Here is a 23,989-nt window from a genome sequence, read left to right on the forward strand (position 1 = left end):
TTAATAATGTGGCAGCCAAAGCAGCCCATGGCCAGTCTGGCCCTGCTGACAGCAACTTATTCCTCCCTCCCATTGGCTGTGATGTGTATTCATGTGTATGGAGACTAACAATCCACTGAGCCTCCGATCAGCCAACAGCTACCACATCTGTATAACCAGCTCCAGCTGTAGAAGAACGTAGACCACCGATCTTCTCACCACTGGTCTGTGCTATTCATGGACATGTTGGGTCCTGCAGTCAGTTAGATTTAATTTGTAGCTGAACTCTGTTACGGGAAAACTTTGCTCCATAGCACAGCAAACCTCAAAGAAAACAATTTCTTCACCCGGATATCTGGGCGGGTTGTAAATATCACGTTACATTTTCAGTGTTATATAAGGTGAATCAGAACTGGAAAATCACACTGAAGAGCAGGATCCAGTCGGGGACATTTCATTACCAACGTAAGCATAAATGCTGAGGGATAGAAAAATAGCACTGAGAATACAGAAGGATTCTAGGTACGGTAGGATAGATTTATAGATATTCTGTGGAAAGAAAGAAAGAGAAAGACATGCAATACATAGACATAGGTAAGATAATGTTTCTAGATGTTTGCACATTTATATGTTTCTATTTGTCTTCCTACAGAAACCCTTCCTGGCATTATGATCCCATCTGATCCCATCACATTCGTTTTCTCTATTATTTTGTGTCTTTTTTTTGTCCTGTTTTTGTTTGGACGGAAAAAAAATGCTTATAATTTGCCCCCCGGACCTCGACCGCTACCAATCATTGGGAATCTGCACATTCTAGATGCGGAGAGACCATATCTGACAATGCACGAGGTAACATTCAGTCATTTGATTTTTTTATCCTAAATGTTTTTGATTCTGGTGCCTGGAAGGAATGGGAATATAATAAGCCACAAAATGAAGAGCAGAATTATTTAAAGGGTTTGCTCACACAGTTTGCTTGTAGAGTTGAGCGAAACAGGTCGGTCAAATTCAAAAGTCGCCGACTTTCGCTGAAGTCGGGTTTCGCCGATCGAAACCCGACCATAGCGTGAGGTCGGCCATGCGGTCGCCGACTCGAGCGCCAAAGTCACATTTCCAATAATGCTTCCAGTGCCTTTCCTCAGCCAGTGATCAAGGACGCACACTGTGGGCAACTCGATGACATGGGCAGCGGCCCCCACCATCTTAGAGAAGGGCATTGCAGTGATTGGCTGCCTTTGTGTGGCATCACAGTGGCTATATAAAGCCCTGAATGCCGACCGCCATCTTACTTCTGCAGATCTTAGCATAGGGAGAGGTTGCTGCTGCTCGTTCTCAATAGGGAGAGTGTTTAGGCAGGAAAAAAAAAACTGTGCTTCTGCTGATAGCGATTTTCACTGTACAACACAACAGTTAGTGTGCAGTGACAGGGGAGGATATTTTTGTGTGCAGCAGCTCTGGTGGTTATTAGGCTGCCTTATAAGGCTCCCTGATAGCTGCATTGCTGTGTGCACACTGCTGTGCAGACTGCTTTTTTCAAAGCAAAAATACTTGTATTCCTTTTTTCTGCACAGTTAGCGAGCGTTCATTTTTTCACACACCTTATAGAGGTGTGCGCTCCTCACACACTACCGTGTACCGGCTGGTATCACGGACAAATACATGCTATCTGTGTGTGACTCCATAAAAAGATAGATGGAGATTTTCATTTTTCCATACATACACCATATAGAGCTGTCCGCTAGAGTTGAGCGAAACGGGTCGAAAAATTTCAAAAGTCGCCGACTTTTGGCAAAGTCGGGTTTCATGAAACGAAACCCGACCCTAGTATGAGGTCGGCCACGAGGTCGGCGACTTACGCGCCAAAGTCGCGTTTCAAAAGTTTGTTTTGCGCTCTTTTTCAGCCAATCAGGATCCACGGACACTGTGGGCAACGTGATGACATAGGCACGGGTCACCACCATCTTTCAGAAGGGCATGCATGTGATTGGCTTGCTTTGGTGGGCGTCACAGGGGGTATAAAAGGGAGTGCACGCCGACCGCCATGTTACTCATGCTGATCTCAGAATAGAGAGAGCTGCTGCTGCTGATGATTTTGTAGGGAGAGCGTTAGGCAGGGAAGAAGACACCAAAAACTGCTTCTGCTGCTAGCGATTTTGCCTGTACAACACACCAGTCACTGTGCAGTGCAAGGGGAGGCTATATAGTGGTGTATCAGTGGTGTTGGTTGTTGGGCTGCCTTCTAAGGCTTCCTGACATTCCTGCATTGCTGTTTACCCACTGCTCCGCAAACTGCTTTTTTAAAAGCAATCCCAATTTTTTTTTTTTGTCCTGCTGAGAAGAAATAAAAAACTGCTTCTGCTGCTAGCGATTTTGCCTGTACAACACACCAGTCACTGTGCAGTGCAAGGGGAGGCTATATAGTGGTGTATCAGTGGTGTTGGTTGTTGGGCTGCCTTCTAAGGCTTCCTGACATTCCTGCATTGCTGTTTACCCACTGCTCCGCAAACTGCTTTTTTAAAAGCAATCCCAATTTTTTTTTTTGTCCTGCTGAGGTACTGAGCGTGCATTTTTTCACACCATACAGCGGTGTACACTCTTCACTCTTCACACAGTACCGTGTAACGGCTGTTATCACAGCCACAGTGAAGCTATCAGTGTGTCACTCTGTGAGAATAAGTCGAGGACATGTTCCGTTCTTACAGACCTACACTCTAGGGAGATTCCTATTCTGCCCAATTCTACATACACCTTGTAGTTTGTGATACACTAGCCAATTTCTGCCTGTGACATAGTGCTCAGATATTCAATGGGCCTCACACAATCCATAAGTGTCCAGTGTCCACAAGTGTGTGCAGAAATTAAAAATCTCCCTTATCCTCTAGTCACTTTGGTCACAGCTCTGCCATCGAGACTGTGACAAAGCGCTCAGATATTCAGTGGGCCTCACACAATCCATAAGTGTCCAGTGTCCACAAGTGTGTGCAGAAATTAAAAATCTCCCTTATCCTCTAGTGACTTTGGTCACAGCTCTGCCATCGAGCCTGTGACAGAGCGCTCAGATATTCAGTGGGCCTCACACAATCCATAAGTGTCCAGTGTCCACAAGTGTGTGCAGAAATTAAAAATCTCCCTTATCCTCTAGTCACTTTGGTCACAGCTCTGCCATCGAGCCTGTGACAGAGCGCTCAGATATTCAGTGGGCCTCACACAATCCATAAGTGTCCAGTGTCCACAAGTGTATGCAGAAATTAAAAATCTCCCTTATCCTCTAGTGACTTTGGTCACAGCTCTGCCATCGAGCCTGTGACAGAGCGCTCAGATATTCAGTGGGCCTCACACAATCCATAAGTGTCCAGTGTCCACAAGTGTGTGCAGAAATTAAAAATCTCCCTTATCCTCTAGTCACTTTGGTCACAGCTCTGCCATCGAGCCTGTGACAGAGCGCTCAGATATTCAGTGGGCCTCACACAATCCATAAGTGTCCAGTGTCCACAAGTGTGTGCAGAAATTAAAAATCTCCCTTATCCTCTAGTCACTTTGGTCACAGCTCTGCCATCGAGCCTGTGACAGAGTGCTCAGATATTTAGTGGGCCTCACACAATCCATAAGTGTCCAGTGTCCACAAGTGTGTGCAGAAATTAAAAATCTCCCTTATCCTCTAGTGACTTTGGTCACAGCTCTGCCATCGAGCCTGTGACAGAGCGCTCAGATATTCAGTGGGCCTCACACAATCCATAAGTGTCCAGTGTCCACAAGTGTGTGCAGAAATTAAAAATCTCCCTTATCCTCTAGTCACTTTGGTCACAGCTCTGCCATCGAGCCTGTGACAGAGCGCTCAGATATTCAGTGGGCCTCACACAATCCATAAGTGTCCAGTGTCCACAAGTGTGTGCAGAAATTAAAAATCTCCCTTATCCTCTAGTCACTTTGGTCACAGCTCTGCCATCGAGCCTGTGACAGAGTGCTCAGATATTTAGTGGGCCTCACACAATCCATAAGTGTCCAGTGTCCACAAGTGTGTGCAGAAATTAAAAATCTCCCTTATCCTCTAGTGACTTTGGTCACAGCTCTGCCATCGAGCCTGTGACAGAGCGCTCAGATATTCAGTGGGCCTCACACAATCCATAAGTGTCCAGTGTCCACAAGTGTGTGCAGAAATTAAAAATCTCCCTTATCCTCTAGTGACTTTGGTCACAGCTCTGCCATCGAGCCTGTGACAGAGCGCTCAGATATTCAGTGGGCCTCACACAATCCATAAGTGTCCAGTGTCCACAAGTGTGTGCAGAAATTAAAAATCTCCCTTATCCTCTAGTCACTTTGGTCACAGCTCTGCCATCGAGCCTGTGACAGAGTGCTCAGATATTTAGTGGGCCTCACACAATCCATAAGTGTCCAGTGTCCACAAGTGTGTGCAGAAATTAAAAATCTCCCTTATCCTCTAGTGACTTTGGTCACAGCTCTGCCATCGAGCCTGTGACAGAGCGCTCAGATATTCAGTGGGCCTCACACAATCCATAAGTGTCCAGTGTCCACAAGTGTGTGCAGAAATTAAAAATCTCCCTTATCCTCTAGTCACTTTGGTCACAGCTCTGCCATCGAGCCTGTGACAGAGCACTCAGATATTCAGTGGGCCTCACACAATCCATAAGTGTCCAGTGTCCACAAGTGTCTGCAGAAATTCAAAATCTCCCTTATCCTCTAGTCACTTTGGTCACAGCTCTGCCATCGACCCTGTGACAGAGCGCTCAGATATTCAGTGGGCCTCACACAATCCAAAAGTGTCCAGTGTCCACAAGTGTCTGCAGAAATTCAAAATCTCCCCTGTCCTATAGACACCTTGTACCTTGTTTTACATTACTATATAGTTTGTTGGATTTTGTCTACATTTCTACCAAAAATGAGGAAGTCTGGTGGAAGAGGCCGTGGAATTGGGCGGGGGTTGGCAGCTGGTAATGATGGTGTTGGTGGTGGATCTGATGGTAGTGGCAAGAGCAAAATAGGACCGAATGCAGGAGGTGTTGAGCCTGCGTCATCGTCTGGCTACATTAGGCCTCGAACGCTTAGTTTTCTAGGAGTTGGCAAACCGCTTTTAAAGCCAGAGCATCAGGAAAAAGTTTTGTCTTACATTGCTGACTCTGCCTCCAGCTCTATCGCCTCCTCTTCTTCAGTTGTAAAAAGTAAAAGCACTGAGTCGTCATTGGAGGCTCATGTTCATGAACCACACCTTTCCTTGTGTCCTTCACCCCAACCAAGATTGAAGGATGACGCAGGCCATACTACTGATTACTCCATGGAGCTGTTTTCACATACCATGCCTGGATTATCAAGTGAAATGGTGAATTACCCAGGTCAAGATGAATCTGACATGGAGTGCACTGATGCACAGCCACTGATGGATGATTCTGCTGGTACATTCACTCAGAGCACTACATTGTCTTCGCAGTGTACAGAGCCAGATTCTGACCCTGATGAGACTCAGGTGCCCCTTCCCGCACACTATACCACCATACACGGTGACACAGAGGAAGGTGCACATGACATAGAAGAGGAGGTGATGGATGACCCAGTTGTTGACCCAGATTGGCATAAATTGGGGGAAGAGGGTGCTGCTTCCAATAGCTCAGATGAGGAGCATCCACAGCAGACATCGACATCGCAACAGCTGTTATCTGGCAGGCCCGGAGCACTCCAAAGACAGGTTCCAAACATCAAAATAGTTGCTGGACAGCTTGTCCAGAGGGTCAAAAGATCACAGCGTGCTAGGCCGCAAAATGTCTGCCAAAGTAGGAAGAGTGCAGTGTGGCACTTTTTTGAACAAAATCCTCATGATCAGGCCAAGGTTATCTGTAAGAAGTGAGCAAAGACCTTTAGCCGAGGGAAAAATCTGAAAAATTTGAATACCAGTTGCATGCTTAGACATTTAACCAGCATGCACTTGCAAGCGTGGACACAACACCAAACCTCAAGTGCCACATGTGCAACTGATCACAACGAAAGTAGTCAGCAACGCTACATTGTTTCCCCCACTGTAAGCCCACCAGTTAGCACAGCAGCAAATGTTGAGGTGTCGTTGCAAGGCCACAGCAGTCAGGGAATCCCACTGTTATATCAACGAAAGACTGATTCTAGGCCATCAGAAAGAACACCAACTCCATCACCATCATCAACCCTCTCTCAGTCCGCCCTGTCCACCGCTACTTCCACCATATGCAGCTCTCAAGTCCAGCTCACCCTCCCAGACACTATGAGTAGGTCAAGAAAGTGCTCAGTCTCTCATCCGCGTACACTGGGTTTGAACGCCACATTGCCAAACTAATCTCGTTTGAGATGATGCCCTTTCGGTTGGTGGAAAGCACAGCTTTCCGCGAACTCATGGCCTATGCAGTACCACGCTATGACCTACCCAGTCGCCACTTCTTCTCTCGCAAAGCCATCCCAGCCCTCCACCATCATGTGAAAGACCGCATTGTCCATGCACTCAAGCAGTCAGTGAGCGGAAAGGTGCACCTCACAACTGACGCATGGTCCAGTCGGCATGGCCAGGGCCGTTACGTGTCCATCACTGCGCACTGGGTTAATGTGGTGGATGCAGGGTCCACAGGGGACAGCGGTGGTGGGACAGTGCTGCCTAGCCCACGGTATAGGAAACAGTTGGCTGTAGGCGTTCGATCCTCCTCCTCCTCCTCCTCCAGAAGCGAAAGCTCGTCCACAGAGCGCAGTCGTACGAGCACTCCATCTGCAGCTGCCACTGTTGCACATGAGGTGTCCCCCTATCGAGCAGCTAGTGGAAAGCGTCAGCAGGCTGTGTTGCAGATGATGTGTTTGGGCGACAGACACACCGCCGAGGTGCTGGCCGAGTACTTGAAGCGACAAACTGAGTCATGGCTGGGCAGTGTACATCTTGAGGCAGGCAAGGTAGTTAGTGATAACGGCCGTAATTTTGTGGCAGCCATAGCCCCTTCAAAACTCAGCCACATACCTTGCTTGGCTCACACCTTGAACCTGGTGGTGCAGTGCTTCCTCAAAAATTATCCGGAGTTAACAGCCCTGCTCCAGAAGGTGCGAAGACTGTGCGCGCACATCCGCCAGTCGCCTGTACACTCCGTTCGTATGCAGAAGCTGCAGCGATTGCTCCACCTTCCCAACCACCGCCTCATTATCGACATTGCAACAAGGTGGAACTCCACCCTGCACATGGTGGAGCGGCTGTGCGAGCAGAGGCAGGCCATAATGCATTTGTGGGAGGATACACGGCCAGGCACTTTGAGAGCAGACATGGAGTTGACAGGTGTGCAGTGGTCGAAGCTGAAAGACCTCTGTAAAGTCCTTCAGTGTTTTGAGGAATGCACACGGCTGGTAAGCGCAGACGACGCCATCCTAAGCATGAGCATCCCACTTATGCGTCTGCTCATGCAAACTTTGACGCACCTTAAGGAGCAGGCGTCTGCAGCCAATGTTGATGAGGAGGAAGAGGAGGAGGGAATCCTTGATGACATTCAGCCATTGTCTGCTCAGGGACCTCTCCTGGACGAGGTGGAGGAAGAAGAGGAGGAGGAGGATGATGGGGATGATTACTTAGGGGAGGAGGATGCATCTCGTGGGGCAAGTGAAAATATTGGCATGGCAAGGTCTGGTACAGGGTTTGTGCGTGACTGGAGGGATGTGGATTTGCCAGAAAGTGCTCCTCCAGCCAGCACTCGCAGTGCATCATTGACACCGGGAACATTGGCCCACATGTCAGATTATGCCTTGCAGATCCTAAAAAGGGACCCCCGCATTGCCAAAATGATGAACGATGACGACTACTGGTTGGCCAGCATCCTGGATCGACGCTATAAAGGCAAATTACAAAACATCATGCCACAGGAGAACCTTGACCTAATATTGGCTAATAAACAAGCAACTCTGGTAAATCGGTTGCTTGAGACATTCCCAGCACACAGCAGCGGTGATGGTTCTCACACGAGCCGTACGGGCCGGGGGCAGCTTGGCAGAGGTGTTCGTGGTGCACACAGCAGAAGTGGCATTGGAGACAGGGGTTTCATGACAATGTTGTGGACTGATTTTTCAAATACCGCTCACACAACTGGTAATACTGCATCGATGAAAAGTGACAGGAGACAGCAGTTGTCAACTATGGTTACAAACTACTTTTCCTCCCATATCGATGTTCTCCCACACAGGTCATTCCCCTTTGACTATTGGGCCGCTAAACTGGACACCTGGCTTGAATTGGCCCAATATGCCTTACAGGAGCTCGCTTGCCCAGCTGCAAGTGTGCTATCGGAAAGAGTCTTCAGTGCAGCTGGATCAATCCTGACAGAAAAAAGGACCCGTCTGTCAACCCAAAATGTGGATGATCTAATCTTCATTAAAATGAACCATGCATGGGTTTCCAAGGATTTTGTCCCACCTTCCCCTGATGACACATAGGGTGACAGAAAAATGGCTTGCTTTGGTCCACCTCTGCCTGGGACTTCACCTATTTCGCCTTTTGCGTCAGCTGAATGTCCAACATCAACATATGCCACTTTCTAAAACTCCCTAACTGTGCTGCCCCCCCCCCCATGGCCGGGGTCACCACCTAGCGCACGACACTGTGTGAGTGCTGTTGCCCTGGACAGGTGGGTAGGCCGACTCTTGGGTGCGGGCACTGGCACAAGGTCCCTCATAGTGCAATCAAGTGTCTCTGACGGTGGTGGTGCACACCCGCCGTCAGACACACCGCTGTACTATGAGGGGCCCAGTGCCAGTACCGACGCCCACGAGTGGGCCCCCCTTGCTTGGGCAGGGCCCCAGCATTTGCAATCTTTACCTCTCCCTGCTCCTCCGCTGTGTAATCTGGGCCGTCAAATCCATACTGGGCCTGACACCGTCTGAGCCTGCCTCCTGATGTATAGACATATATTTTGAATGTGTACGCTATCCTTACTTGTTATCCGGGGATACGGTACCCTTTCTCACCTTTGTGCAATCACCTGCAAGCCATACTGGGCCTAACACCGTCTGAGCCTGCCTCCTGATGTATAGACATATATTTTGAATGTGTACGCTATCCATACATGTTATCTGGGGATACGGTACCCTTTCTCACCTTTGTGCAATCACCTGCAAGCCATACTGGGCCTAACACTGTCTGAGCCTGCCTCCTGATGTATAGACATATATTTTGAATGTGTACGCTATCCATACATGTTATCTGTTGATACGGTACCCTTTCTCACCTTTGTGCAATCACCTGCAAGCCATACTGGGCCTAACACCGTCTGAGCCTGCCTCCTGATGTACAGACATATATTTTGAATGTGTACGCTATCCATACATGTTATCCGGGGATACGCTACCCTTTCTCACCTTTGTGGAATCACGTGCAAGCCATATTGGGCCTAACACCGTCTGAGCCTGCCTCCTGATGTATAGACATATATTTTGAATGTGTACGCTATCCATACATGTTACCCGGGGATACGCTACCCTTTCTCACCTTTGTGCAATCACGTGTAATCCATACTGGGCCTGAGAACGGCTGGCGAGCTGTTAAGCAAGCTACAGCACCTGTGGTTTGCATACGTCAGTTTTTCATTTTTTCAGGAATGACGGTTAGGCCTAATTCCGGAACTGCGGTTGACCTGCACTTACTGGGAAATCAGCGTTCGCGGGTAATAATTGTAATCACAGATCCCCATCACTAACATTGTTCAGCGGGTTATCTTCACCTGTAAGCGACAAACGCTGGCCTTTTCAGTGTAGCACACATGCAGCCACGGACATGTAAGGCCATGACACACCAGTTATTGGCCACTCTCATGTGCCAGAGCCTCACGTGTCCCTCTAGTAAGCCGTACTCGGACCGCGGGGCATGACGGAGTCTCGTTCGTTAACGGAATTAAGCTTGCAATCTGTGCATCTTTTCTGTAGCTTGCATAGTTGAGGTTTCCCAGGTGGAGTCGAATTAAACCGTAGGCTCCACTCCTGGTGGTGCCCTACTGGACATTCCTTTAGGGTTCAGCTTTGCAACTATACTGCCCACGTAAAACAAACACTTTGCCTTCATGAACGCTGTTTGGAGGGTCATGACTCGTGGGAATAACGCCGCCCAATCAGTTAACCTGCTAGAGAGATCCTTCGTTGCTCCCAAGCATGACATCACACTCCCTAGGAGGAAGGTAATGCCACTGTGGCGACCGTACTCCTGGGGGCGACACAAGTGCACTGATGCCCAGCCACTGCTCGATGAATCTGCTAGTACATTGACCCAGACCACTACATTCCCCTCGCACGCTACACGGCCTGAATCTGACCCTGATGAAACTCAGGTTACCCTTCCCATATACAGTTCCATCTTACACGGTGACAAAGAGGAAGCTGCAGATGAAAGTGCAGGTTCGGCCCACCCGCCATCAGACACACCACCGTACTATCAGGGGCCCTGTGCCAGTGCCGTCACCAACGAGTGGGCCCCCCCTGCTTGCTCAGGATCACAGCACTTGCAAGGTTGAAATACTGTGCAGTGAGATGGAAGATGGGGACAATGAGGAGTCCAGACTAGTACAGGGATTCCCTAGCGAGGAGACTTATTTGATTGTTTTCAATGTTGGGACAGCAATTTTTGGGGAGCACTATACTCTGGAGAATGATAGATGGGGCCCACCATACACTGGAACATTCCAAAGGTGGACATCAGACACTGGAGCAGCATTTACAGGGCCCATTATACACTAGAGCATTAGAAATGGGGCCCATTATGTTTGGAGCATTATTTGGGCCCATAAGACAGTGGAGCTTCATCCATGGGGACCAACATATACTGTAGCATTATGTGGAGCTCATCATATACTGTTTCAAACATTATATGGGACCAATGATTCTGTATGGAGAAATAGATGGGCCTCGTCATGAGATGTAAAAAGTGAAGTATTTTTCATTGTACTATACCGCTATTTCTCTGCCGTATCGGAGCATGATGAGTTGTGGTATGTGTTAAAGGGGCGCTCTTTCGCCCAGGGCACATGAAAACCTGGAGCCAGCCCCCCCCCCCACAACTTTAGCCAAATAACCCCCATTTTTCAGTGCATAACTTGTATTATGAAGTTAATTAAGGTTGACAAGCTAAGTATGAAGAATTGATGCTTTTGGCATTCAAATGGGCACTGTAGGTGTGTTTCCTGTCCTCCTCTCACTGCCGACTTTTATTCCCCATTGACTTACATTGGGTTTCGTGTTTCGGGACGACCCCGACTTTTCCCTATAATCGGACGATCTTGCTCGACCCGACTTTTGGAAAAGTCGGGTTTCACGAAACCCGACTCGACCCTAAAATACCAAAAGTCGCTCAACTCTACTGTCCGCTTATCAAACAGTATTGTATATCTGCTGTTTTTATTGCAGTCAAATCTATACAGAGACAGCGTGCGTGTGTGAGACTCCGTAAATAAATATTCGGAAATTTCAATTTTTTCATACACCATATAGAGCTGTCCGCTTGTCAAACAGTAGCCTTTATCTGCTGTTTGATTACAGTCAAATCTATACAGAGACAGCGTGTGTGTGTGACTCCGTTAAAAAATAGACGGAGATTTAAAATTTTTCCATACATTCACCATATAATGTAGAGCTGTCCGCTTGTCAAACAGTATCCTATATCAGCTGTTTGATTATGTGCAAATCTATACAGAGACAGCGTGTGTGTGACTCCGCAAAAAAATAGACGGAGAATTAAAATTTTCCATACATACACCGTATAGAGCTGTACACTCCTCACACACTACCATTTACTGGCTGGTATCATGGACAAATACATGCTTTCTGTGTGTGACTCCGTAAAAAGATAGGCGGAGATTTTCATTTTCCCATACATACAGGACACCGTATAGAGCTTTCCATATATCTGCTGTTTGATTATGGTCAAATCTATACAGAGACAGCGTGTGTTTGTGACTCCGTTAAAAAATAGACGGAGAATTAACATTTTCCATACATACACCGCAAAGAGCTGTCCGCTTGTCAAACAGTATCCTATATCTGCTGTTTGATGACAGTCAAATCTATACAGACTATGGAAAAAAAAGACGTAGATTTTCATTTTTCCATACATACACCGTATAGAGCTGTACGCTCCTCACATACTACCGTGTACCGGCTGGTATCACGGACAAATACATGCTATCTGTGTTTGACACTGTAAAAAAATAGACGGAGATTTAAAATTTTCCATACATACACCATATACAGCTGTCCACTTCTCAAACAGTATCGTATATCTGCTTATTTGCTCTTTGGATTACGGTCCAATCTTTACAGAGACAGCGCGTGTGTGTGTGAGTCCGTAAATACATAGACGGACATTTCCATTTTTGCATACACTGTATAGAGCTGTCCGCTTCTCTAACAGTATCGTATATCTGCTGTTCGCTTTATGGTCAAATCTATACATGTCACATCGGCGGGCATGCCCGCCGATGCCCCTGCTGCTGCGGCGCGCGCCGCAGCGTTACCTCTCCAGCGCGCTCCCGTCCGGTCACGCGCCCGCCGTCCACTCGGCCTCACGGCGGCTCCTGGCTCCCGCCTCCTGGTTCGCGCACGCCACCTCCCACGCTCTCTCTCCAGCGGTGGGCGGCGCTGAGGGGCGGGTCCAGGGGACGCACTTCCGGGGGTGTGCTGTATTTCAGGCGTCCTCGCTGTCAGGAGGACGCCTGATGATTGTGTAGATTCTCTGCACCCTCTGGCCTCTACAGTTTTTCTGTAGTTAACCTCTCTCTGCCTGTATCGCTCTGCCGTCCTCAGTCTCGTGTCTCCCTTCCACCCAGTCTGCCTGGGCACTGTCTTCCCTCCATCCCCTGTGCCCTCCTCTGTCTCCAGTCCGCCTTGGCCTTCCACGTGCCTTTCTCCCGTAGTATTCCATCCCCTGTGCCACTGGTCCTTGCTCGTTTTCGCACCGTCACCTTCCCAGTCCTTTTGTCCGTGGAGCCGTCCCTCTTGGTTCCGGCTGTCGCGCCTCCGTCCTCTGTGGCCCTGCCCCTAACGATCCCTGTATAGGGGTCGGTCTTCACCTGGCGTGCTCGGCCCAGGGGCTCCGGATCCGTGACCCAGAGGGTCCACTCTCTAACGTAGAGTTCCCCTAAGTATTACAGTATCATCAGGCCATGGACCCCGCTGGTGCCGCGGCTGCCACTCAAAAGGAACTGCTTTTCCTTAGAGAGAACCAGACCCGTATCATGTCGTTCATGAAGTCCATGGACTCCCGGCTCTCCGCTCTTCAAACCGCAGACCCAGCGCACGCACCCCTCTTAGTCAGTCTCCAGCAGGAGCTCGCACAACAGCGCGATGCCCAGTCCCACATTTTGGGGTATATGGCGTCCATGGATGATCGGCTGCTTTCTTTGCAGTCCTCTGCGGCCGCTTCCTCCCAAGCCCGGGACGCCGTCCCTTGTCCTCCCCCCCGTCTCGGTAAACCGCCCAGGTACTGTGGGGACCCAAAATTGTGTAGGGGATTTTTAAATCAGTGCAGATTGCACTTCGATCTGTTACCTCAACAGTACCCCACGGATCGGGCCAAGGTGGCCTTTATCATCTCCCATCTAGAGGGGGAGGCGTTGGCTTGGGTGAACCCCTTATGGGAGAGGGATGACCCGGTGGTGACCAACATTCAGTGTTTTTTGGAGACATTCCGTAAGGTTTTTGATGAACCTGGACGTCATGCTTCCTCTACAGAGGCCCTTTTTAACCTCAGCCAGGGGTCCCTTACGGTAGGGCAATACGCCATCCGTTTCCGGACCTTGTCCTCAGAGCTGGGGTGGAATAATGAAGCATTGGTTGGTGCGTTTTGGAGAGGCCTTTCTAGTAAAATCAAAGACGAGTTGGCCGGGCGTGATCTTCCCACCACCCTGGAAGATCTCATCTCCCTGGCTACCCGTATTGACCTGCGTTTTCAGGAACGCGCCAGAGAGTCAGCCAGGGAGAAGAGGTCCTTTAGATTATACCAAGCTCCCATTCCGCGCTCCGTTGCTCCCCCTAGCAACCCTACCCCTGAGCCTATGCAAGTAGATCGCATCAAGCTGTCTGAACTACGGCGGAAGGAGAGGATGACCAAGGGACTCTGTCTCTATTGTGGAGGGGCCAATCACTTCATACGCACTTGCCCTGAGAGACCGGGAAACGCATCCGCCTAGGCCAGGTAGGAGAGGGCCCCCTAGGTGATTCTACCCCCTCTCTTCCACTTACTGTTTCAGCTCTGCTTATTTCAGGTCGGGGGCGTAGCTCCGTGGAGGCGTATGTGGACTCGGGCGCGGCAGGCAACTTCATCCACCAGGAGGAGGTTGACAGACTCCAGATTCCCGTAGTCGTCCTAAGTAACCCTCGAGCAATCACCTCCGTTGATGGCAAACCTCTTCCTGGGCTCATCACCACGGTAACCACTGAAGTAAACCTGCAAATTGGCGCACTTCATTCTGAGAAGATTGCCTTTTATGTCCTGCCTCAATTATCCCACGCCATTCTCTTGGGACTACCTTGGCTTAGGCGGCATGAGCCAGTTGTCGACTGGCGCTCCGGAGAGATCCTGCGCTGGGGGCACGCCTGTCATGTAAACTGTTTACGTACCCTGGTTCGTTCCCATCCTCAGTTTAAGTCTGCAGACCTCCCTGGTCTTCCTGTGCCATACCACGCTTATGCTGATGTTTTCTGCAAGAAAGAGGCAGATTCCCTGCCTCCTCACCGGCCTTATGACTGCCCCATCGACCTGATTCCTGGAGCGGTCCCTCCCAGAGGTAGAACATACCCTCTCTCTCCAGCCGAGACCTCTGCCATGACGGAATATATCCACGAAAATCTGTCCAAGGGGTTTATCCGAAAGTCCTCCTCTCCCGCGGGCGCGGGTTTTTTCTTCGTTCGGAAGAAAGATGGATCACTGCGGCCTTGCATTGATTACCGGGGTCTGAACAAAATCACCATCAAAAATCATTACCCCCTTCCGTTGATTCCGGAGCTTTTTGACCGACTGAGAGGAGCCCGGATCTTCACGAAGTTAGACCTGCGGGGAGCTTATAATTTGGTCCGGATCCGTGCTGGGGATGAGTGGAAGACGGCCTTCAATACCCGTGACGGGCATTATGAATACCTAGTCATGCCATTCGGCCTTTGCAATGCCCCCGCTGTGTTCCAAGAATTTATCAATGAGGTATTCCGGGATCTACTTTATTCCTGTGTAGTCATCTACCTGGACGACATTCTCGTTTTCTCCCCCGATCTGCCCTCTCATCGCAAGAGTGTACGCTTGGTCTTGCACCGCCTTCGAGAGAACCAACTCTACGCCAAGATCGAGAAATGCCTTTTTGAACAGTCGTCTCTACCCTTCTTGGGATATGTCGTCACCGACTCCGGTCTAAGGATGGATCCCGAAAAACTCAGTGCGGTACTCAAGTGGCCCCGTCCAGTGGGGATTAAGGCCATCCAGCGGTTTCTTGGGTTCGCAAATTATTATCGTCAGTTTGTGCCTCACTTTTCTACGGTTACCAAACCCATCACGGACCTGACCCGCAAGGGAACGAAGCCCAATACCTGGTCCCCTGAAGCGGAAAACGCCTTCCAAACTCTGAAACGCTCCTTTTCGTCAGCACCCATTTTGCATCGGCCTGTGACCAGCAGACCCTTTGTCCTGGAAGTGGATGCCTCCTCCACTGGAGCGGGGGCGGTCCTGTCCCAGCAGGCTTCGTCCGGACGGCTGGTTCCTTGCGGTTATTTTTCTAAAGTCTTTTCACCGGCGGAGTGCAACTACTCCATTGGAGATCGAGAATTACTGGCCATTAAGATGGCCTTGGCTGAATGGCGGTATTTACTCGAGGGGGCTGTACATCCCTTTACCATCCTCACGGACCACAAGAACCTGGCTTATCTGCAGTCTGCCCAAAGGCTCAATGCCCGGCAAGCCCGGTGGGCCCTGTATTTCTCCCGCTTTGACTTCCAACTTCGCTTCCGACCGGGTAATAGGAACATCAAGGCCGATGCCCTTTCCAGGTCGTTGCAGTCTTCAGAGAGGGATGAAGTCCCATCCTATATTATCGAGCCGACTAAGATGATCACCGTGGCTCCTGTGAATTTTGCTATCCCTCCGCCCGGGAAGACCTTCGTCCCTTCAAGCAGACGTACAGAGGTGTTGGGTTGGGGACATTCCTCCAAAATTGCTGGACACGTTGGGACAAAGAAGACTCTCTTACTGCTGTCCCGGTATTACTGGTGGCCCACGCTTCGCCAGGATGTGATGGACTACGTGGCCTCTTGCACAATCTGTGCCCAGAATAAGGTGGCAAGGACTTTGCCCGCCGGTCTTCTTCACCCGTTGCCAGTTCCTGAGGCTCCCTGGCAGCAGATTGCCATGGATTTCGTGACTGACTTACCCCGCTCAGCCGGATGTACCACCATCTTAGTCGTGGCAGATCGTTTTTCTAAAATGGCCCATTTTATTCCCTTACCGGGACTACCGTCCGCCCCGAAGTTGGCTGAGATCTTCATCCACCAGGTCTTCAGGCTGCATGGTCTTCCTCAGCGGATTCTGTCGGATCGGGGGGTCCAGTTCACCTCCCGCTTCTGGAGGGCACTCTGCCGGCTTATGGGTACATCTCTTGACTTCTCCTCCGCATATCATCCTCAGACCAACGGCCAAGTGGAGCGAATTAATCAGGGGTTAACCACCTTTCTACGTCACTTCACCAACGCTCATCAGGACGACTGGGTTGCGCTCTTACCCTGGGCTGAATTCTCGCACAATAATCATCCTAGTGAATCTACCACTAAGTCACCTTTTTTTGTGGTAACCGGTCAGAACCCAAGTATTCCGTTGCCTTTTTCCACCTCTACAGGAGTACCCGCAGCCGATTCTCTTGCTAAAGAATTCTCGCAGATTTGGAGAGAGACCAGGGACGCGCTCAAAAGTGCCAACGTCCGAATCAAGAAACATGCGGACAAGAGACGGAAGGACGTGCCCCCATACCATCCGGGTGACAAGGTCTGGCTTTCAACTCGACATATCCGTCTGAGAGTTCCCTCTTACAAGCTAAGTCCTCGGTACATTGGGCCTTTTGAAGTGATTGGACGTATCAATGCAGTGGTTTACAAACTGAGGTTGCCTGCTTCGCTCCGGGTGCCCAACGCCTTCCATGTCTCGCTCTTGAAACCCGTAGTCCTGAATCGGTTCCAACCAGTTTCCATCGTCCCTCCCTCACCTGCGATCTCGGACAACGTCTTCGAGGTCAAGGACATCTTGGCTATGAAAAGAGTCCGGGGTAAGACCTTTTTTCTTATCGATTGGGTGGGTTTTGGCCCCGAGGAGAGGTCCTGGGAGCCTCGGGAGAATATCAACGCCCCTCTCATTCTGAAAAGGTTTTTGGCCAATCTCAGTAAGGGAGGATGTAAGGGGAGGGGTACATGCCCGCCGATGCCCCTGCTGCTGCGGCGCGCGCCGCAGCGTTACCTCTCCAGCGCGCTCCCGTCCGGTCACGCGCCCGCCGTCCACTCGGCCTCACGGCGGCTCCTGGCTCCCGCCTCCTGGTTCGCGCACGCCACCTCCCACGCTCTCTCTCCAGCGGTGGGCGGCGCTGAGGGGCGGGTCCAGGGGACGCACTTCCGGGGGTGTGCTGTATTTCAGGCGTCCTCGCTGTCAGGAGGACGCCTGATGATTGTGTAGATTCTCTGCACCCTCTGGCCTCTACAGTTTTGCTGTAGTTAACCTCTCTCTGCCTGTATCGCTCTGCCGTCCTCAGTCTCGTGTCTCCCTTCCACCCAGTCTGCCTGGGCGCTGTCTTCCCTCCATCCCCTGTGCCCTCCTCTGTCTCCAGTCCGCCTTGGCCTTCCACGTGCCTTTCTCCCGTAGTATTCCATCCCCTGTGCCACTGGTCCTTGCTCGTTTTCGCACCGTCACCTTCCCAGTCCTTTTGTCCATGGAGCCGTCCCTCTTGGTTCCGGCTGTCGCGCCTCCGTCCTCTGTGGCCCTGCCCCTAACGATCCCTGTATAGGGGTCGGTCTTCACCTGGCATGCTCGGCCCAGGGGCTCCGGATCCGTGACCCAGAGGGTCCACTCTCTAACGTAGAGTTCCCCTAAGTATTACAATACAGAGTCAGCGTGTGTGTGTGAGACTCCGTAAATACATATACGGACACTTCCATTTCTCCATACACCGTATTGAGCTGTCCGCTTCTCAAACAGTATTGTATATCTGCTGTTCACATTACGGTCACATCTATACAGACACAGCATATGTGTGTGTGTGAGACTCCAGAAATAGATATACGGACATTTCCATTTTTCAATACACCATATAGAGCTGTCCGCTTCTCATACAGTACCGTATATCAGCTGGTTGCATCACGGTCAAATACATACTGCCAGAGCATCTGTGTGTGACTCCGGAAAGAAATATATGGAGATTGACAGTTTTACCAAAAACGTATACAGCTGTACACTTCTCTTACAGTACCGTATATCTGCTGGTTGGATTACGGTCAAATACATACTGGGAGAGTGTCTGTGAGTAACGAAATATATATGGAGACTTAAATTTTTCCATACACCTTACACAGCTGTACGCTCCTCATACAGTACCATATCTCTGCTGGTATTGTTGGTACATTTTCCCAAACATGAGGAAGTATGGTGGAAGAGGCCGCGTACGTGGGCGTGGGGGTGCAGCTGGTACTGATGGTGGTGGTGGTGCATCTGCTGGTTATGGCAAAAGCACAATAGCAGCTAAGGCAGGAATGTCACGTGCCCCGTCCTGTGTGACACGGCCAGCAGGCCGGTAACTGATACAACAGGGCATGGCACGTGTAATTGTCCAGTGTGACGCGGCCCGCAGGCCAGTAACTAATACAACCAGACACAGGGAATAGGGAAAACCTGGGTAACAATAACAATGGTGGCCCTGCGATAGGGAACGGGGACGTGGAGACCTGCTGCACTACCCTGAGTCAGTGTCTCTACACTCCTAACGTTCCCTAGGCCGGTTCCGCACCAGGCGATGATCAGGAACCTAAAAACCCTGACTCGCCCTGCACCTAAACCCTCACTAGGGAAATGGTTGGTGCGGAAACTAATCCCACCACTGCACTAATCACACATAAGGAAAAGTGACAAAACAGGGGAAACACGACTTAGCTTTGCTCTGTTGCTTACGCTCCAAGCAACAGAGCCCACCACCTGCATGCATCTTTTCCTCCGACCGGATCCAACATCATAGTGCAGCCTTGGAGCAAACAGAGTCCACCACCTGCGTGCAGCTGTCCAGAAACAGAGTCCAGCAACTCGAGTTCAGCTTTTCTGCCAAAGAGTGCAACATTTTGAGTCCAGCTTTCCAGCAACCGAGTCCAGCATCCTGAGTGCAGCTCTACACCATAGCTGACACTCCACCAAAAAATGTGGAATCAAGGTCCTACTTGCACTCGTAAAAAAAGGGCACAGCAGAGTGGTGCTCAGAGGAAAATAATAGAATGAATAATGTCAAAACACCTCTAGCACTCAGAACAATATCAAAAATGAAGTGGCTTCCAGAAATATATTCATTTATTTCATCTTTTTATATCATCTCTTTATGCACTGGGAATTCAAGAGCTCTTTGGGATTCACCACGTGCACGTATGGCAAGGTGCAGAATTAACCCTTGATAAAGACCAGAGGGGCCGAAACGTTGGGCTTTAATACTCTGCTGTACAAGTTTATATATTGGCTGTGAATATTTCTGGAAGCAACTTCGTTTTTGATATTGTTCTGACACTCCACCAAGCCATGCCAGCCCTCCTTGCAGAAACCATAGCTGCTACTCCAGCATTCTGACTGGGCTGCCCGGGACTCTCGTTCAGCTCCATCCTTCACCCAGGTTTGCTTGCAAATGAGGAACCTTCACCAACAGTGATTGACACACCTGACACTCTTTTATAGAGCAATCACACCTGTTACATAATCACGTGCACAAACTAAGGTAACCAGAGTGCAATGACCCTAATGGCCACCGGGGGGAAAACGACAACTGAAATCACCACAGTGCAATGACCCTAATGGCCACCGGGGGCAAAACCACCTTTGGCACACAGCCAAAGGAAAAAAAAGGTTACTTTGTGCATTTAATCAGTCAGATCCCACCTGGATCATGACAGTACCCTCCCCTTAATGAGGGGCCTCTGGACCCTCAATACCATGTCCAACTGGGGGTCTGTATGTGGGGGAGACCGGGCAAAAACTGAGAAAAAGCATGAATTCTCATCGCCACACAATAAGAGAAATAAGAATGGATCTACCTGTGGCAAAAGATTTTTGTATCGCCGGTCATAGCATGATGACTGTCCAGCCAGCATGCTGATGATGACTTGTAGCGGATGCCGGCTGGGTATTGGTGAGGAAAGCACGGTTCTCTGAAACTGGTACTGGCCAGCGTCAGACAGATTGAGGCTCAGGCGGGCATCCTGTGTGCGCCATGGCGCGACCTTTTGAAACTTCTGCACAGGTCCTTTTCAAACTTCTCCAATCATGAACAAGGGCTGCGCTCACACGCTGACGCGGGCCGCCACTGCCCTGGTCAGCACAGGCACCAAGAGAGCGCGTGCACCAGGGCCTGTGCAGAACATTTAAAGGGCCAGCGGCCCATTTTGTAGCTTAGAGTTGCTGGCCCAGCGGGCATCTGCCTAGCTCGGAAGATTAGCAATCCTGAGCCCAGCATATTTGGTGCTTTATTTGCAGCCAATGAACATACTGGGCTGGCTTGCCACAAGATGGCGCCGGCATTACTGTGATTGGCTGGCCTTCCAGCATCATAGGGACTATTTAAAGGCTTCCAGTGCCATCTTGCATATTGCAGCTGGAAACAGCATAGGGAGAGCGTAGTTTCAACGTAGTAGGAGTGAAAGGAGTTTATAGTGAGTGTTATTTACTCCAAAAAGCTCTTTTAAGAGCTGAAGATTGATTATGAAGAGATTACTTGTTTGTTAGGTGGGGATTTAAGTAGGGAGAGATTTAATAGGAGGGAGGGTGAAATCAGGCACCTGGGTGTTTTATCATCACTGCAAGTACATGCTGTAGATAGTAGTTAGTATTATATACAGACTGTGGTATTAGGGTTAAATAGGGAGGGTTTCATCCACTACCAAAATATACAATCAGCTATTTGTATAGGGAAATAATACTAGGTAATGCCAGCATATACAAAACCATTTTCTGGGAGCTACAAGATATTCCTGTGTATCAGCCTATAAACATGATTTTTACCGCAAAATAATATTCCTCAGTGGCAGCATATAGTAACATCCATTTTAAAATCATTTTGCTATATGATATTCCGCTTCTATTGACTAAATTACACAAAATTTGTCTAGCAGTTGTGTGAATTTCACAATCCGGATAGCAATAATCATATGTGACAATTTAGCTCAGGCAATAATCTTCATTATTCCGTATTTGGAGTGTTTCAGCAAGGCAATCTCCAAAAATGTATCCACAAGGTTTCAGAAGTATAACGCAATTTAAGATAAAAAAAAGCTGACATTATTATTATCTATTTATAAAGTACCATTGATTTCATGGTGCTGTACATGAGAAGGGGTTACATACAAATTACAGATACCACTTAGGCTAAGTGCATAAAATTTCTGCACAAAAACCTGAATCCCTTCCCAGAAACCGCACCTATTTTTCCTCGGCAGTTTTTGCGCGTTTTTTGCGCGGTTTTGATGCGTTTTTGATGTGTTTTTTACCGCAGCGGTTTCTAAAAGCATGGGAGAAGCCTAAACCGCGGAAAAAAACGCAATATTAATGTGCATGCTGCGGTTTTTACCGCGATGCGTTTTTTTCGCGGTAAAAAACGCATCAATGTGCACAAAAAGTGCAAAATGCATAGAAATGACTGTGCACCTTATTTTTAGCGGTTTTATAGCGGTTTTATAGTGAAAACCGCGGTAAAAACCGCTAAAAAAACGCTGTATGTGAACACAGCCTTATAGTAAGCAAACTAACAATCACAGACTGATATAGAGAGGACCCTGCCCTTTCGGGCTTACATTCTACAGGATGGTGGGGAAGGAGACAGTAGGTTGGGGGTTGCAGCAGTTCCAGTGATGATGAGGTGGTAGCTCCAGTAGTGGTGAGGAGGCAGCGGGGATCATTGCAAGCTATAAGCTTTCCTGAAGAGATGGGTTTTCAGGTTCCGTCTCAAGGATCCGAGTGTGGTTGATAGTCGGACGTTTTGGGGCAAAGAATTCCAGAGGATGGGGGATATTTGGGAGAAGTCTTGAAGGCGGTTAGGTGAGGAGCAAATAAGTGTGGAGGAGAGAAGGAGGTCTTAGGACTACCGGAGATTATGTGAGGGAAGATATCGGGAGATTAGTTCAGAGATATATGGAGGAGACAGGTTATAGATGGCCTTGTAGGTCAGTATTTGTAATTTTATATGGATACTCTGAGGAAATGGGAGCCGGTGAAGAGATTTGCAGAGGAGAGAAGCTGAGGAGTAGCGAGGAGAGGTAAATTAGGCGGGCGGCAGAGTTAAGGAGGGACTGGATGGGTGCGAGGGTGTTAGCAGGGAGGCCACAGAAAAGGATGTTGCAATAGTCGAGGTGGGAGATGATGAGGGCATGCACAAGCATTTTAGTAGATTGAGGGTTGAGGAAGGGACGGATTCTGGAAATATTTTTGAGCTGGAGATGACAGGTGGTGGAGAGAGCTTGGATTTCGGGTTTGAAGGACAGGGCAGAGTCAAGGGTTACTCCGAAGCAGTGGACCTCTGGTTCGAGGGAAAGCGTGATGTCGTCAATTGTTATAGATAGGTCAGGTAAAGAAGATCTGTGAGATGGGGGAAAGATGATCAGTTCAGATTTGTCCACATTGAGTTTGAGGAAGCGAGAGGAGAAGGAGGATATGGCTGATAGACACTCCAGGATTCTGGACAGCAGAGAGGTGACGTCTGAGCCAGAGAGGTAGATCTGGGTATCATCGGCATAAAGGTGGTACTGGAATCCATGGGACTTTATGAATTGCCCCAGGCCAAGTGTATAGATTTAGAAGAGTAGAGGTCCTAGAACAGAGCCTTGGGGAACTCCAACAGAGTGAGAGTGGGATAAGGAGGTAATGTGGGAGTGGGAAATGCTGAATGTGCGATTGGAAAGGTATGAGGAGATCCAGGATAGGGCGAGGTCTTTGATGCCAAATGAAGAGAGTATCTGTAGTAGGAGGCAGTGGTCAACTGTGTCAAAAGCAGAGGACAGGCCTAGAAGGAGGAGTGTAGAGTATTATCTGTTAGCTTTGGCTGTAAGTGGGTCGTTGGTAATTTTGGTCATGGCTGTCTCAGTGGAATGATGGGAACGGAAACCAGATTGTACAGTGTCAAAGAGCAAGTTAGATGAGAGGTGGGAGGAAAGTTCAGCGTGGACGTGCTGCTCCTGGAGTTTAGAAGCGAATGGGAGCAGCGATATTGGGCCATAGCTGGACATGGCTGTTGGGTTGAGGGTTGGCTTTTTAAGGATAGGCGTGATTGTGGCAAGTTTGAAAGAAGAAGGTAAGGTACCAGAAGTTAGTGATAGGTTGAAGAGGTGGGTTAAGGATGGGATAAGAGTGGTGGTGATGTTGGGGAGGAGGTGGGATATGATAGGGTCAAATGCACAAGTGGTGAGGTGTGATTTGGAGAGAAGATGAGCAAGCTCCCCTTAAGTGATTTTAGATAGGGAGGCTATGGGGTTTGGGCATTGGTCTGGAGTGCAAAGGGGTTGTGGTGGTTGAGCAATACAGATTTGCCGTGTTTGGTCGATCTTGTTTTTGAAATGTGCAGCATAGTCCTCGGCAGAGATTAGGGAAGTCGGAAGGGGCAGTGGTGGGCGGAGGGAGGAGTTAAAAGTATTGAACAACTGTTTGGGGCTGTGGGATAAGGAAGATGCAAGGGGTGTAAAGTAGGCCTGTTAGCAGAGGTAAGGGCAGATTTGAATGCGAGTATTGCTTATTTGAGTGCAGTGAAGTTGTTTTGTGAATGTGTTTTCTTCCAGCGCC

The 23,989-nt window shown here is 49.3% G+C and overlaps 1 protein-coding gene across 2 annotated transcripts in view; it reads left to right on the forward strand.

Moving 5' to 3' along the window:
- The first annotated feature begins 343 nt into the window (after window positions 1–343).
- The window catches only part of LOC141098586 (cytochrome P450 2C5-like), a 306,296-nt gene continuing 282,650 nt past the window's right edge, over window positions 344–23,989 (forward strand). The window contains exons 1-2 of one of the 2 annotated variants that reach the window (XM_073586497.1): window positions 344–444; window positions 632–828. In XM_073586497.1, coding sequence (XP_073442598.1) covers window positions 649–828 — 180 coding nt within the window. In that variant the 5' untranslated portion in view covers window positions 344–444; window positions 632–648. Of the gene's footprint in view, window positions 502–631; window positions 829–23,989 lie in introns of both variants that reach the window. The other variant, XM_073586496.1, reaches the window with a different exon arrangement.

This window comes from Dendrobates tinctorius, unplaced genomic scaffold (genome assembly GCF_039654945.1).
Source record: "Dendrobates tinctorius isolate UK_male_01 unplaced genomic scaffold, ASM3965494v1 ptg000093l, whole genome shotgun sequence".
Classification (NCBI taxonomy): Eukaryota; Metazoa; Chordata; class Amphibia; order Anura; family Dendrobatidae; genus Dendrobates; species Dendrobates tinctorius.